The sequence below is a fragment of the Charadrius vociferus genome, unplaced genomic scaffold (assembly GCF_000708025.1).
Source record: "Charadrius vociferus isolate BGI_N301 unplaced genomic scaffold, ASM70802v2 scaffold461, whole genome shotgun sequence".
In the NCBI taxonomy this organism is placed as follows: domain Eukaryota; kingdom Metazoa; phylum Chordata; class Aves; order Charadriiformes; family Charadriidae; genus Charadrius; species Charadrius vociferus.
The window spans coordinates 306,429-318,729 of NW_009647020.1; the positions used below are offsets into that span (position 1 = coordinate 306,429).

Consider the following 12,301-nt stretch of genomic DNA (forward strand, 5'->3'; position numbering starts at 1 on the left):
AGCCTGGAGAAGAGAAGGTCGGGGGGATCTCAGCAATGTGTGCAAGTACCTGGTGAGAGGGTGAAGATGGAGCCAGGCTCTCCCCAGTGATGCCCAGTGACAAGAGGCAATGGGCACAAATCGAAAAATGAGAAATTCCATGTAGGAAAACATTCTTGTCTTGCGTGAGAGGGGTTGAACACGGGAACAGCTTGTGCCCAGAGAGACTCCATCTGTGGAGATACTCAAACCTGACTAGACGTGGTCCTGGGCAACCTGCTTTAGCTAACCCTGCTTGAGCAGGGGACGTTGGGCTAGATGATCACAGAATGGTTTAGGCTGGAAGGGACCTTGAAGATCATTGAGTCCAACCCCCCTGCCCCGGGCAGGGACACCTCCCACCAGCCCAGGTTGCTCAGAGCCCCGTCCAACCTGACCTTGAACACCTCCAGGGATGGGGCAGCCACAGCTTCTCGGGGCACCCTCCACAGAGGCTGGAAGGGACCTCTTGAGATCTCGAGTGGTCCCATCCAACATCAACTGTTCTGTGATTCTGTGAGCGCAGCCTGTCCCGCATTGGAGACGCCCGGCAGTAGCCGGTTAGTGAACTCGTCGTTGCTGAGTGCAGCACAGCCAGCAGCAGGGAAATCCACTGGACAAACTGAGCTGCGGCGATGTTAAATCAAACCATGAATTTAGGCAGGTGAAACGTGTTAAAGAGCTAAATAGCTCATCAGGGAAATGAAGCATTGGTATACGAAGGAATTTCTCAGTTTGCAGAGGCAAGTGCAAACTTGTTCAGGAGAGCGATTTCTGAATCAAGCAGCTGTATGATATTTCTCCACTGAATTCCCTCTCTACCCCCTTTGCCCAACTTTGTGGATAAGTCTGTTGAACTCAGGGGAGTTATTTCACATCTTCTTGGTTTTACTGTTAAAAGTGACTGAGAAATTACCAAGCGGTTTGCTGAGCGGAGCGCGCCCTGATGAGACAAGCTACTTTCAGTGGCTTTATTGATTTGTCAGTTTGTAAAGTTGGCACAGCATAGCACAACTGGGAAACACAGCACAAGTTGGCAGCTCAGCATAGCATCCTAGCATGGCAAACCCAGCCCGGCGTGATACAATTGGTGCAACACCGCAAAGCACGGGCAGCGTAACGCAGGCAGCACCGCAGGCAGGACCTGGCACAGCGCAGAGCAGCAGCACAGAGCAGCACGATACCGCTGGTTCCGCACGGCACGACGTGAACAGCATGGAGTAGCACTGCATGGCTTTTGCGACACACATAATTCCTATTTGCACTTTTCACCAACTGAACCTGACGTGCGCAGCAGTTAAGATGATCGCCCCCTTCTCCAGGCTAATGACTGAAGTTCCAAACACTACAGGAGAAACAGGGAAGGAAGAGACATCAGGGTTTTTCCCCTTAAGATGCCATGAGATTTTTGGAAGGCCGTAAGACAAACTGGGGAATGACAAGGGTTCTGTTCAGCACCAGTGAGGTTTCTGCTGATCCGCATGTTTGGATCCAGCTGGTGGGTTTGGATTTCTGGTATTTCTTCTCATGCCATATCAAGTCCAGCTCACAAAGTCCTCTCTTCAGCTCACACCAAGATGTGCAATTCTAATTACAAGGCATCACAGTGGTTCATCTGTGCTGGGGAAACCTTAACGAAACAGGAGAAACTGGCTATAAAGAATGGAACGTGGCAGATCGGAAACTGCGCCAGAGCTTTCCAAGCCTGTTCCTCTCCTCCCTTCTGCAAGTATTACCAGCTGGCAAAGAGGAAAAAAATAGCTTTGGGACCTGCAGTGAAAAAAGCTTATCATTCCCAGAGGGAAATGTATCACTTTGGGGGATTCTTGCAGCAGCTTTGTGTCTTCACAAACACCATTGGGAAGGGGCTGCAGGGGGTGCCAGCCCGCTCCCCCGCACCTCGCAACTCCCTTTGGCGTGCTGCTTCAGGAGTCGGGACCAGAACATGTCCTCCTGCTTGGTCCCGGCTTCTCATCATGATGCACGTGTAATTTCTTGTGTTTGCTGAATACTCCTCCACTTGCTGTTGCCTTTTCACACCACAGCTCAGGCACACACGTCTCACGGACTGCAAAGGGTCAGTCGGGAGCGAGTGCCCGGTCAGTCCTGCTGGAGGAAGTTCGGTCAGGAGCCCCGCAGTTTCTTCTAGTCTGGTGCACTTCCCGTCCCCCCGTGTACAGAGGACCACTCTGTGCCAGACTGCAGTGAGGCGACTCACAAGGGAGAAGACCGGTATTTGTGGAAGGCGTTTTCCAGGAAGTTAGCCAGCTTTTCACAGTCATCCTAAAATAAAAGACAAAAACACACCAACAGATCAATTTGGCTTGGCGGCCTTGGACATCTCCTTCATTACATGATTCCATCCCAAGCCACCGATTTCACACCCAAGTTCTGATATGGGAAGAGAACAACTCACAAGCACATCTGGAACATGTTACTAATAATTATCATATTTATGGATAACGCCAAATGTCCAATCAAGAATAGGGCCTTTTTGTGTCAGGTGCAATATAAAGACAAGAGAGCATACAGCTCTCTGGAGCTTCCAATCTGAAGGAACTAATAGGTCCAGCTTCATTTGTTTAGTTTAATTTCAACTTAATTAACTGACCACTGGATCAAAAGTTGTTTTCTACGGCCATCTGTTTTATTATATCCTCACTGCTAACAAAACCAAAAATTAACGTAACTTTTTGTTGGTCTGGCAACTATTTTGTACAGAAATCTCTTTTCTGACAAATTCAGGAGTAGGTGGTTTCTAACGTAATAAGAATGTTTACTCCTTAAGAAATTACTGAAATACGCAACGATATGTAAAGGATGCAAAACATCCCCACCTTGTATCACAGAGGGGTGATAGAATTGCCAAAACCAAAATTCTCACTCAAATGAAAAATGCAGAATCAGTTGTTTTCTTGCTGCTTAGAGGCAACCCTTTGTCACTACAGCTGCTAAATTACTAGTTTTGGATTTTGAAGACAAGATTTGTACGGCATAGATGATATCTTTTGTTAGGCCGACCACTACAGTTGGAAAACCCGACAGGCATTTGGATACACAAGTCCTTCAGATCAGACACAAGCAGCATACTTTCAAGCTAAACACAGGCTGAGGACATTTGCTCAGAGTTTAACGCAGTACAAATCAGTTACACCATCTCAGGGAAAAGGTAGTTGGTACCTGTGGAGTAGAAAAGATGTTAGAGAGGGGAAGAGGTGTTAAAAGAAGGTTATCTCCTAGGAGGAAGAAGGAGAACGGTAATTCAGTCCGTGGAACATGGACCTGTGTGAGGTATACTCTGCAGTACTAGGTTGCCGCAAATGCCACGTATTTTCCAGAGCACAGGAGAAAGCACCCCAGAATGTCAGTGCCAAGCTGCACCGTCACCATGCTCACATGAAGAAAGGAAGAAAGTCTAAAAGTACTTTTTTCCAGGTGTACTCACATACATTTTTCACTCAGTGAGGCTGACCCCTTCCTTGGCTAATGTCAGCATCCAGAATGAGGAATTCTCCAAAACTTTGCCTACAGCCCCAGAATTCTGAACTTGTACAAAATAAAGATAAATATATTTTTAATTGCCCCCCGCTGCCTTTCCTTGAGGCTGTGCTGCTGAACAGTCGGCATGACCGGGCTGCTCTGAATTCTCTCTTGGGACTGTCTGCAAACACCTAAGGGAGCGCCCAGGAGTGCGATGTCGGGGTCGGCCATCCCTTCTGACGGGCACAAATCTGCAAAGTGAGTTACGAGCGGCCGTGCAGGCAACATCGGCTGTTGGGGCAATTCCTGTGGGAAATGGGAGGTGGCCTCGACTTCCTTCCCTTGGCACTCCCCTGGTTCTCACGCTGCGAGGCTGATGTAATTAACCCTGCCATCACAACACGACTGTCCCCTCAAAACAGCAACCTGGAGTTAGGCACGAGCAAAGTATGGAGGAAAAAAAAAAAAAACAGCAAAAAAAGGCTGTGTTGTCACTCAGTGCGGTGGCGCGAGCTGGGCACAGCGGTGCAGGCTGGCCCCGTGACCGCTCTCCGGCTGCTGCAGGGGGAACGGAGGAGCTGGTGCTCCTCTGAGCAATGAGGCATCACACGGAGTTGGGGACCACACTTGGCAGCGCGGTGCGGGTGCGACTGAGATGAGGAGGAGCGGCAGGAGCCTTACCTCGTGGATGAATCCGTAATGCACCAGCTCTGTGGCCAAGTCCTTGGAGTTATCGGCTGCAGAGGCAAGGAACAGTGAGAACATGAAAATTCAGACATCTGGTTCCTCCTCCACCAGTGCCCCTATCCCAACCCCACCTGCATTATCCTTCACTGCGCCCCAGGGGCACGTGCTGTCTACTTTTGGTGGGCAAAGGAATCACTAAGCCATAACCGCTAAGCAATCCCGGGGCAGAGCAGAGGTGGGCAGTGAGCGGGAGCTGAACAGGGTACGGGGCAGGAATGAGGAATGAGCTCCAGTCCCAAATCGCACAAAGCACAATAGTCTTGGCAATGTGTCACTCGGAGAGTTTTTTTGCTTGTTTTGGCTCAGCGTGAAAAGCAGGCAGGCCACCACCTGTAGGCAGGAAAACACAAGGAGCTGGTGAAACAGCAACTCCCAAGCGTTACTTTCCAAGCTTTATGCTTTAGTTTTGGGTGGAAGGCAAAGGACTCCAGCTGCGTGGCCTCCAGAAGGCTCCTGCATGTTTTAGGAAGGAGCCTGCGGTACTGGACCTACCCTGAGGAGAAGCACCCTTCCCCGGAGCCCTGGGGCTCCCTCAGAGGAGAGTCCACCTTCTCCTTTGAAACAGATTGCGGAGACTGAACCGTCTCTGGTTGGGAGTGAGGTAAGAATTCACTCGTGTTACCCCAAGAGCTGCATGCCACGTGTCCCAGGGTGAAATGCATGGTCTTGATGGCCACTCCCTGGACCCCCAAAGTTCACTTTAGAGTGCGGTTACCACCGCACGCCAGAGGCTATAAGCTCAGGGTCTGAGGGGACAAGAACTGGTACCACACGGATATTCGGGTTCAGCCTGGTCTCCGAGGACAAGAAGGAAAGAAAAGCTGGCTGTAAACACCATCTGTGTGACAGAACCTGAGCCTAAACCTGACCAGGGCCACCAGGCAATACTTCTGCACGCATGCACAAAAATTTACTTGCAAGTAAACCTACTGGGCAGCAAGTCGTAGCTCAACTGTCGATGCAATTTGTCCTCCAGGATCAGCAGAAGAGTAAGCTGCAGAAAGAAGAGAGCACTCTTTACAAACATGAGTTTCTCCATAAGAGAGAAAGGTGCTGACTCTTCCATCAGCACTAGCAACTGCCGGCGGTGGTGAGCAGGGAGGGTGCTGGTGACTGCCGAGATGCTGGATGTCTTTGGCAGGGTAGTCTGAGTGTCTTACAGGAATGTTCTCTCAACAGTTACAGCTAACCTACAACTATTAAGTGTCAAGGTCTGCCTGTTCTGCAGCCAGAGGAGGCTGGTGGCTTTGTTCTTCTTCGGGCTTCTTTTAGTATTAAAGGGACAAGAGTAAGTCCTTTGGGTACTGCAGGAAACTAGCTGAGACCAAACTTTGTCCAGAGATGGGTCCAGATGCCAGAGATGGGTACAGAGAGCAGGTCTTGCCCCAGGGCCTCATGCAGAATAGGAACTGAATACTTACGTGCCACTGGGTCTTGTCTTCATTCAGCTCCATGTTACATTGCATTTGCACCACCTAGAAGGGGCCAAAAATCACCATCAGCTTCGACACAGTCCCTCTGGCTCCCTCAGGCCTGTTTGACTTCTGCTCTCCAAGCATGACTCTCAAATTCCTACTCAAACCCCTTAATTTCAGCTGCCAACCTGACCGGCTCCTTCTTCCCGCATTCCTAGGAATTGTCTGGGTGGAGCAGCCGAGGGTTGATTTAGTCCAATATCCCCCTGCGCACCGTGGCCATCGTCGGCCAGTTGAGAGGTGGGAAAGGGAGCCCCACGCAAGGTGCAGTTCTGAGAAAACTTTACAACCAGGATGGATTCTTCTTCTCCATTTGCCAGGGGTAGGCTTCCCCCTAAAACTCTGCCCAAACTCTTGGTTACGTTTTAATATTGTACTCGTTCATGTCCTTAGGGGATGACCAACCCTTAAACCAGACGGAAGAGCAAAACTGAAACCTCGAGTATTACTAAAATGTCATAGGGATTTTCTTTTGGAAATCCCACATTGCATTGCAGAACATCCAAATGTGTTAGAGAAATATGGCACTTTGTTATCAAGTTCCTATGAAGGAACTGGGTCGGCTTCAAGCTCCCATATGTCAGCTTCAGGTTCCCATGAAAATGGTTCCCACCAGAAGTCGTGTTGTCTGGGCAAAGGAGAGCCAGAGCGAGCATGCAGTTGGTCATCCCAAAAGACAGGAAACCCAGCGAGGAATCGACATCCCTGTTCCATGCAGAATTCAACGGGGTTTCCTTTATAGTCCTCGATTTCAGGCTTATGCTGAGAGGTGAGTTATGTACCTGTTCCCTCCTCTGACCCAGCACCCCTCTACTACAGCTCCTCCTGAGGACGAACATCCCTGAGCGTTTAGCACTCTCGGTGAGGAAACTCGCTGTCCTCTGCCCTTCACCATCTCCAGAGCAGCCATTTCTGCAGGAAGAGCCATGACTGTATGCCCGAGGTGCGTGCTCTTCCCTTACACGCTGTCTGGCCATGGGCTCCTTTATATGCCGAATTACACTGAACCACACAGCACCTTGCAGACATCAGCAAAGATGAGGCTGATGACGTTTGAGTGCATCATTGCCATGTGCTCCCCACCTCTCTCCCTGATGCCCGTGATCAAAGAATCATTTAAATGGGAAGGAACCTATGAGGAGAGGCTGAGAGAGGTGGGGCTGTTCAGCCTGGAGAAGAGAAGGCTCCGGGGAGACCTTATTGCCGCCTTCCAGTCCCTAAAGGGGCTCCAGGAGAGGTGGGGAGGGACTTTTTACTGGGGCATGGAGTGCCAGGACGAGGGGGAATGGCTATAAACTGGAAGAGGGCAGGTTTAGATTGAACATGAGGAAGAAGTTTTTCCCTGTGAGGGTGGTGAGGCACTGGGACAGGTTGCCCAGAGAGGCTGGTGAGGCCCCATCCCTGGAGGGGTTCAAGGCCAGGCTGGAGGGGGCCTTGGGCAACCTGGGCTGGTGGGAGGTGTCCCTGCCCATGGCAGGGGGGGTGGAACTTGATGATCTTCAAGGTCCTTTCCAACCTAAACCATTCTATGATTCTATGAACATCAGGAGGTCTCTAGTCCAAGCCCCTGCTCAAAATGAGACAAACAGTGAATTCAGACCAGGATGTTAAAAGCTCTGCCCAATTGGGTTTTGAAAACCTCCAAGGAGATCCCACGACCTCTCTCAGCCCCTGGTCCACCGTTCAACCATCATCACCATGAAAAAAAATTTCCTTGGATCCATCCAGCGTCCATATTCTGGTGCCTCCCAGGACAGACAGAGTCTGCATTGTAGTCTACACTCATTTGGGACTTGCAGGTTTGTCCAGCTGCAAGTTTTCACCACATCTGTAGAAACTCAGTGCCTCTGACATTACTAGTCCTTTGTCAAATTGAGTAAAAACTACTCGTTTGAACACATTGGTCAGACAGACAATGCACTTGCAGAACTGACCTTGGGGCACGAGGTGAAAGAACAGCATATAACAAATGCAGAGAGGGGAAAAGACATCACTGCGTAAGTTTACATTTACATTCCTCTAACGTATCCGATTGATCACCACAGCACTCTCACTAAAAATAAGCACTGAGCAGTATGAATAAAGCATAAGTTAAGTGCACTGAGAGCTGATTCTCAGACAGATACGAAGAAACCACTGCGGATGTGCTTTGTGAAGGAAGGCATTTCACGGCATCTTGCTGGAATAAGGATTAGGTTTAGCCCTACACAGTATTTTTAACATTATTTTAATGCAAGTATGAAATTGCATCCCCATCACCCGCAGTAACACAAAGACAGTGCCATAGGTGATTCGCGGTGAATGACTAGAAGTGTCATTACAGGGAAATACCCGCACAGGGAAATACCAGGTACAAAATGGGTTTTTAAGAGAGGTGCGCACAGCCCGATGAGTTCCTCTGACTGCTCTCAACGATGGACACCGTTCAGGAGACAGAAGCCATGGTAGGAAGCGCTGTGCCTGAGCTATGCCCTGATGATGGTGGCCAACAACCTTGTGTCCCCATATGCATGTCAGCAAACGACAAGCGCCAACTCCTGTCCCTGTCCTGTTCCTGGGAAGGAGTAATCCCTGGCAAGGACTCAGTCTGGTGCTGCCTGGCTGGCAGGAAAGCTTTACTGGCTCTGCTGGAAAGACTCTGGGGTCACGGTGGGCAGCAGGCGGGACACGAGCTGCAACGTGTCCTGGCAGCGAGGAAGGCCAACAGCATCCTGGGGCACAGCCAGGACACTGAGGGAAGTAATTATTCCCCCTCTACTCAGCGCTTGTTAAACTACATCCAGGTACTGTATCTAATTTTGGGCCCCCAAAACAAGAAGGACGTTGATAAACTGGAGCAAGTTCAATGGAGAGCCACCAAAGCGATCCTGGGCAGGAGGGCTCACCCTCTGAGAAGAGGCTGAGGGAACGGGGCTTGTTCAGCCTGGAGGAGGGGAGGCTCTGGGGGGACGCAACAGCAGGCTGCCCGTACCCGTGAGGGGGTTACGCCGCAGCGTTAGACTGCTCTGTCCAGAGAGGGATTACACCGTGGGTTCGGAAGGCTTCACTTCTGCTCAAACACCCTCGTGCTGTGTGGGTCCTTCCCTGCCCGGCACCCCTTCCGCTCCCCTCGGGGCTCCGTAAAACCACTTGCAGTGACCTTCCTGCCCGCGACTTCAGCGTCAGGGTGTGCGGTCTCCCCTGTGCAGTGCCAGGCGGAACCGAGACAGCTCAGCTGGCATCTCAGCATGCCGCTGCAGCGTCAGAATCAAACCACGATGGGATTTCAAACCTACACGTCGGCTACGAGGCACAGAACACGCCGTGCCACAGAGCTGCCTGCGGATGTGTAAGGAGGGAAGGCAGAGCCAAAGAATCAGAGGCAATGGGGCTGCTCCAGGAGGTCTCGGGTGAAAGGGACCTCACTAGCTTTGGGCAAAGGGACTGCCGCAGTCCTGGGGCAGCCAATGCAACGAGGAGGACAGCTCTCACCCAGGCTGGAGTTCAGCGCGTGGCTAAAGGGAGAGGCGTTCCTGCAATAGGGTGTCAGGAATGGGGACCGTCCACCTATTCCCAGTGGACAATCTGTCCCCCCCTGGATCTGACCTTACCTTCCTGGTCTCCACATCAAAGGGCTCTGGGGTGGGAGTCTTGGCTTTCTGAGGGTCCTCCTGGGGCTGGGAGAGTACGCGTGGGAGGGCGTGGGGTCTGGAAACAGCGAAGTTCATCAGGGGATAAATCCCATTCCTGGTACAGACACAGAGGGAGGACGAACAGCTCAGCCCCGTCCTCTTACGGCCCTGGCAAAGGTCAGCTGTGGAGGGCCATGGCCCAGACCAGGGATGTGCACCCGTGGTGGGCAGCAGGGTGAGGAGGTGGCAGGCCACAAAACTCCCCTCGCCCCGGCACCAGGTCTGCTGGCCCCGGGTGGTACCGCAGAGGGGTTCGCACAGGACCGAGTGCTGCTGTGCAAAGGGGACACTCTGTGTGCGCTGCAGCAGTCCCCTGACCCTGGCTCCACGCCGCCCAGGGAGCTGAGGGCAGAGAGACGCAGGGGACCCGAGCTGGGCAGACACATTGCAGGTCAGCCAGCAACACCTTCAACCCACCTGACATCTTCTAAGAATTTGTCGAGTTCAAGGAAGGAGACCTCCGAGTACCTGGGAGAGAAACAGGACAGGGAGATGACGGGGAGAGGCAGGAACACTGCGAAGGACTACTACGCCATGACACCAGGATCACCAGGCTGGACTCAAGTCCTGGGCTCATGACTACAAAATCTCCCCCACTGATCCTCACCTCCACTGTGCTCCAGGCCGACCCTCTCTCCGGATCTCTGCCATCACCATGTTCAGGTCCAATTCCTTTATCTTCTCCTCCACCACGTTCTCTGGCATCAGATCTAGGGCAAATGCAGAAAGGGACTGTTGGCTGGGGGGGTCCTGTAACGTGGACGCTGCAGCACAGACCTCAGGGAAGATCTACGTGTCACTGCCCCTCTCCCCGGGCTCCTCCACATCCCCAGCTCTGCTGGGGCATCTGTACAAGCTCAGATGGGGCAGGGTGGTCTCACGGTTACTCACACTGGTTGTTGATAAAGCAGTGCGCCGCCAGCAGCTTGAGGGAATGGACCTCAAAGAGCACCCGGTGGAAAAGCAGGTTGTTCGCTGTTGGTCGCTTGTCTGGGTTGAGGGTCAAGCACGACAGAATGAACTCCTGAGGGTCAAAGAAAAGGTATAAGGTGGAGGCAAAACAGGACATTCCCCTGCTTCATCCCCACCGCTACCAGCCCCAGCTCCCCCTCACACTTGCGTTTCCCAGGAAGCAGATTTGAGTGTTGGTTTGGACCAGGAGACAGCCCCAGGGCAGGGCGGGCAGCGGACAGAGCACCCCGAGCTCCGGGCGGGCAGCGTGGCGCTGGGTACCCACCAACAGCCTGGCCAGGGGACCTCTGCTCCCTGCTGGCTCTCACCCAGGGAGGAGGCTGCCGTGCAGCCCAGCAAAGGGCTGTACGGAGAAGAGGCAGCGGTGTGTCCCGGCAGCCCCAGCCAGGATCAGCTCTGGGAGCAGCAGCCCACCAGGAATGATGGTAGGAGACTGGAGAAAGGGCAGACGGGGCCAGCGGGAAGCATTTCTGAACAGCGGCAGCACGGGAGGGATGCATCTGCCCGCTTCTGCTCACTGATGGCAGAAAAGCAAGATCCCTCTGCCTCTTCTGCACGCTCCGGCGTGGGGCCCGTCCTCTTTAACTGCTCTGTGCAGTTTCTGTACCGGTATCAGGCTAGGGCTGTTCAGAACAGGCGCAAGGACCAAAGAATGATCAGAAGGAAGATGCCAGGCTGGGCACCCGCACAGCCTAACCCCTCCAAATCAGCTCCCCAAAGACCTCCAGAGGTGACCAGCGATGCCGTCTGATGCTGAAGGCTCAACAGAAGAAACTCTCTGGGACACCATGAGAACAAGGGGGCTACTGCATCCAAGGGGGTGGGATTTACTTTGAGATGCCTGGGGGAGTTCTGAGATCAAACAAGAGAATTTGGGGAGTGTACAAACTTATTAACAGGATGTTTTGGGGGTTGGCCAAAGGAAGAGGAAGGGAGGGGTTGCGGTGGGCCAGGGAGGAAAACGGAGGGGGATGAAAGGGACCAGCTGCTGGTAAGCGCTCTGCTGGTCCGTGCGCTTGTCTGGCTGAGCCCCGCGTCTGCCCACCTCGGTCTATGCTGTCCTCTTTTTGAACTCTACTCCTATTTACAGTGTAAGTTTGCTCTCTATTCCCTGTGAGCGCGCGTGGTCCTCTGGTGAACGTCAAGCTGGATTAGCTGGTAAGTGAGATGAAGGGTTAGGGAGGGGGTGTAGATACCAGACAGACCACGGGTCTGGTCGATACCAGGGAGACCCACGGGACAGAGCCAGACGCCGCAGTGACCTGTGACAGGGACTGCCCTGAGCATCGATACGTAGAAGCAGGATCCGGCTGTTCATGCTGCCTGTGCCCGCAAACACGGCACTCCCGTGTCTGCGCTGAAGTGTGTGCGGCTGGTCACGTCTGTACGGCGTGTGTGTGCGCGCACACGTGTCTGCACGTGCACCTATTGGGAATTCACACTCAGCCTTACTGCTACCGGTAGGACTGGGAAAGAGGGCTGAGGACCAGCCTCTCATCTTGATCAGCCCAGGAGGGGGCAAATCCCCATGTCCTTCAGCCCACCAGATTTGGCTGCCCTTAAGTTTCCAGTAGGTCATTGTCTCTGTCCCCCTTTCCCAGCACTGGTATAACTCGGAGCATGCAGAAACACCAGGCTGGCTCTGACGTTCCAGATATCAGCTGAGGGGAATCACAGAATTTTCAGAGTGTGAAGGGACCTCCAGAGCTCACCCAGTCCCACCCCTCTGCTAAAGCAGGACTGCCCAGAGCACATCGCTCAGGACTGCATCCAGGCGGGTCTTGAAAACCTCCAGAGAAGGGACTCCCCCACCCCCTGGGCAGCCTGTGCCAGCGCTCTGTCACCCCAACCGCAAAGACGTTCTTCCATCTGCTGGCACGGAACTTCCTCTGCTCCAACTTGTGCCCACTGCCCCTCGTCCTGTCACTGGGAACCACC

General features: G+C 52.9%; 1 protein-coding gene across 1 annotated transcript in view; it reads right to left on the reverse strand.

Moving 5' to 3' along the window:
* Window positions 1-2,232: 2,232 nt before the first annotated feature.
* NRBP2 (nuclear receptor binding protein 2) overlaps window positions 2,233-12,301 on the reverse strand; it is a 15,946-nt gene continuing 5,877 nt past the window's right edge. Inside the window, exons 11-18 of the mRNA XM_009895486.1 lie at window positions 10,283-10,415; window positions 9,999-10,101; window positions 9,809-9,859; window positions 9,311-9,446; window positions 5,667-5,720; window positions 5,176-5,239; window positions 4,180-4,235; window positions 2,233-2,301 (exon numbers count right to left, since the gene is read on the reverse strand). Of these exons, the coding sequence (XP_009893788.1) occupies window positions 2,233-2,301; window positions 4,180-4,235; window positions 5,176-5,239; window positions 5,667-5,720; window positions 9,311-9,446; window positions 9,809-9,859; window positions 9,999-10,101; window positions 10,283-10,415 (666 nt within the window). The remainder of the gene's footprint in view (window positions 2,302-4,179; window positions 4,236-5,175; window positions 5,240-5,666; window positions 5,721-9,310; window positions 9,447-9,808; window positions 9,860-9,998; window positions 10,102-10,282; window positions 10,416-12,301) is intronic.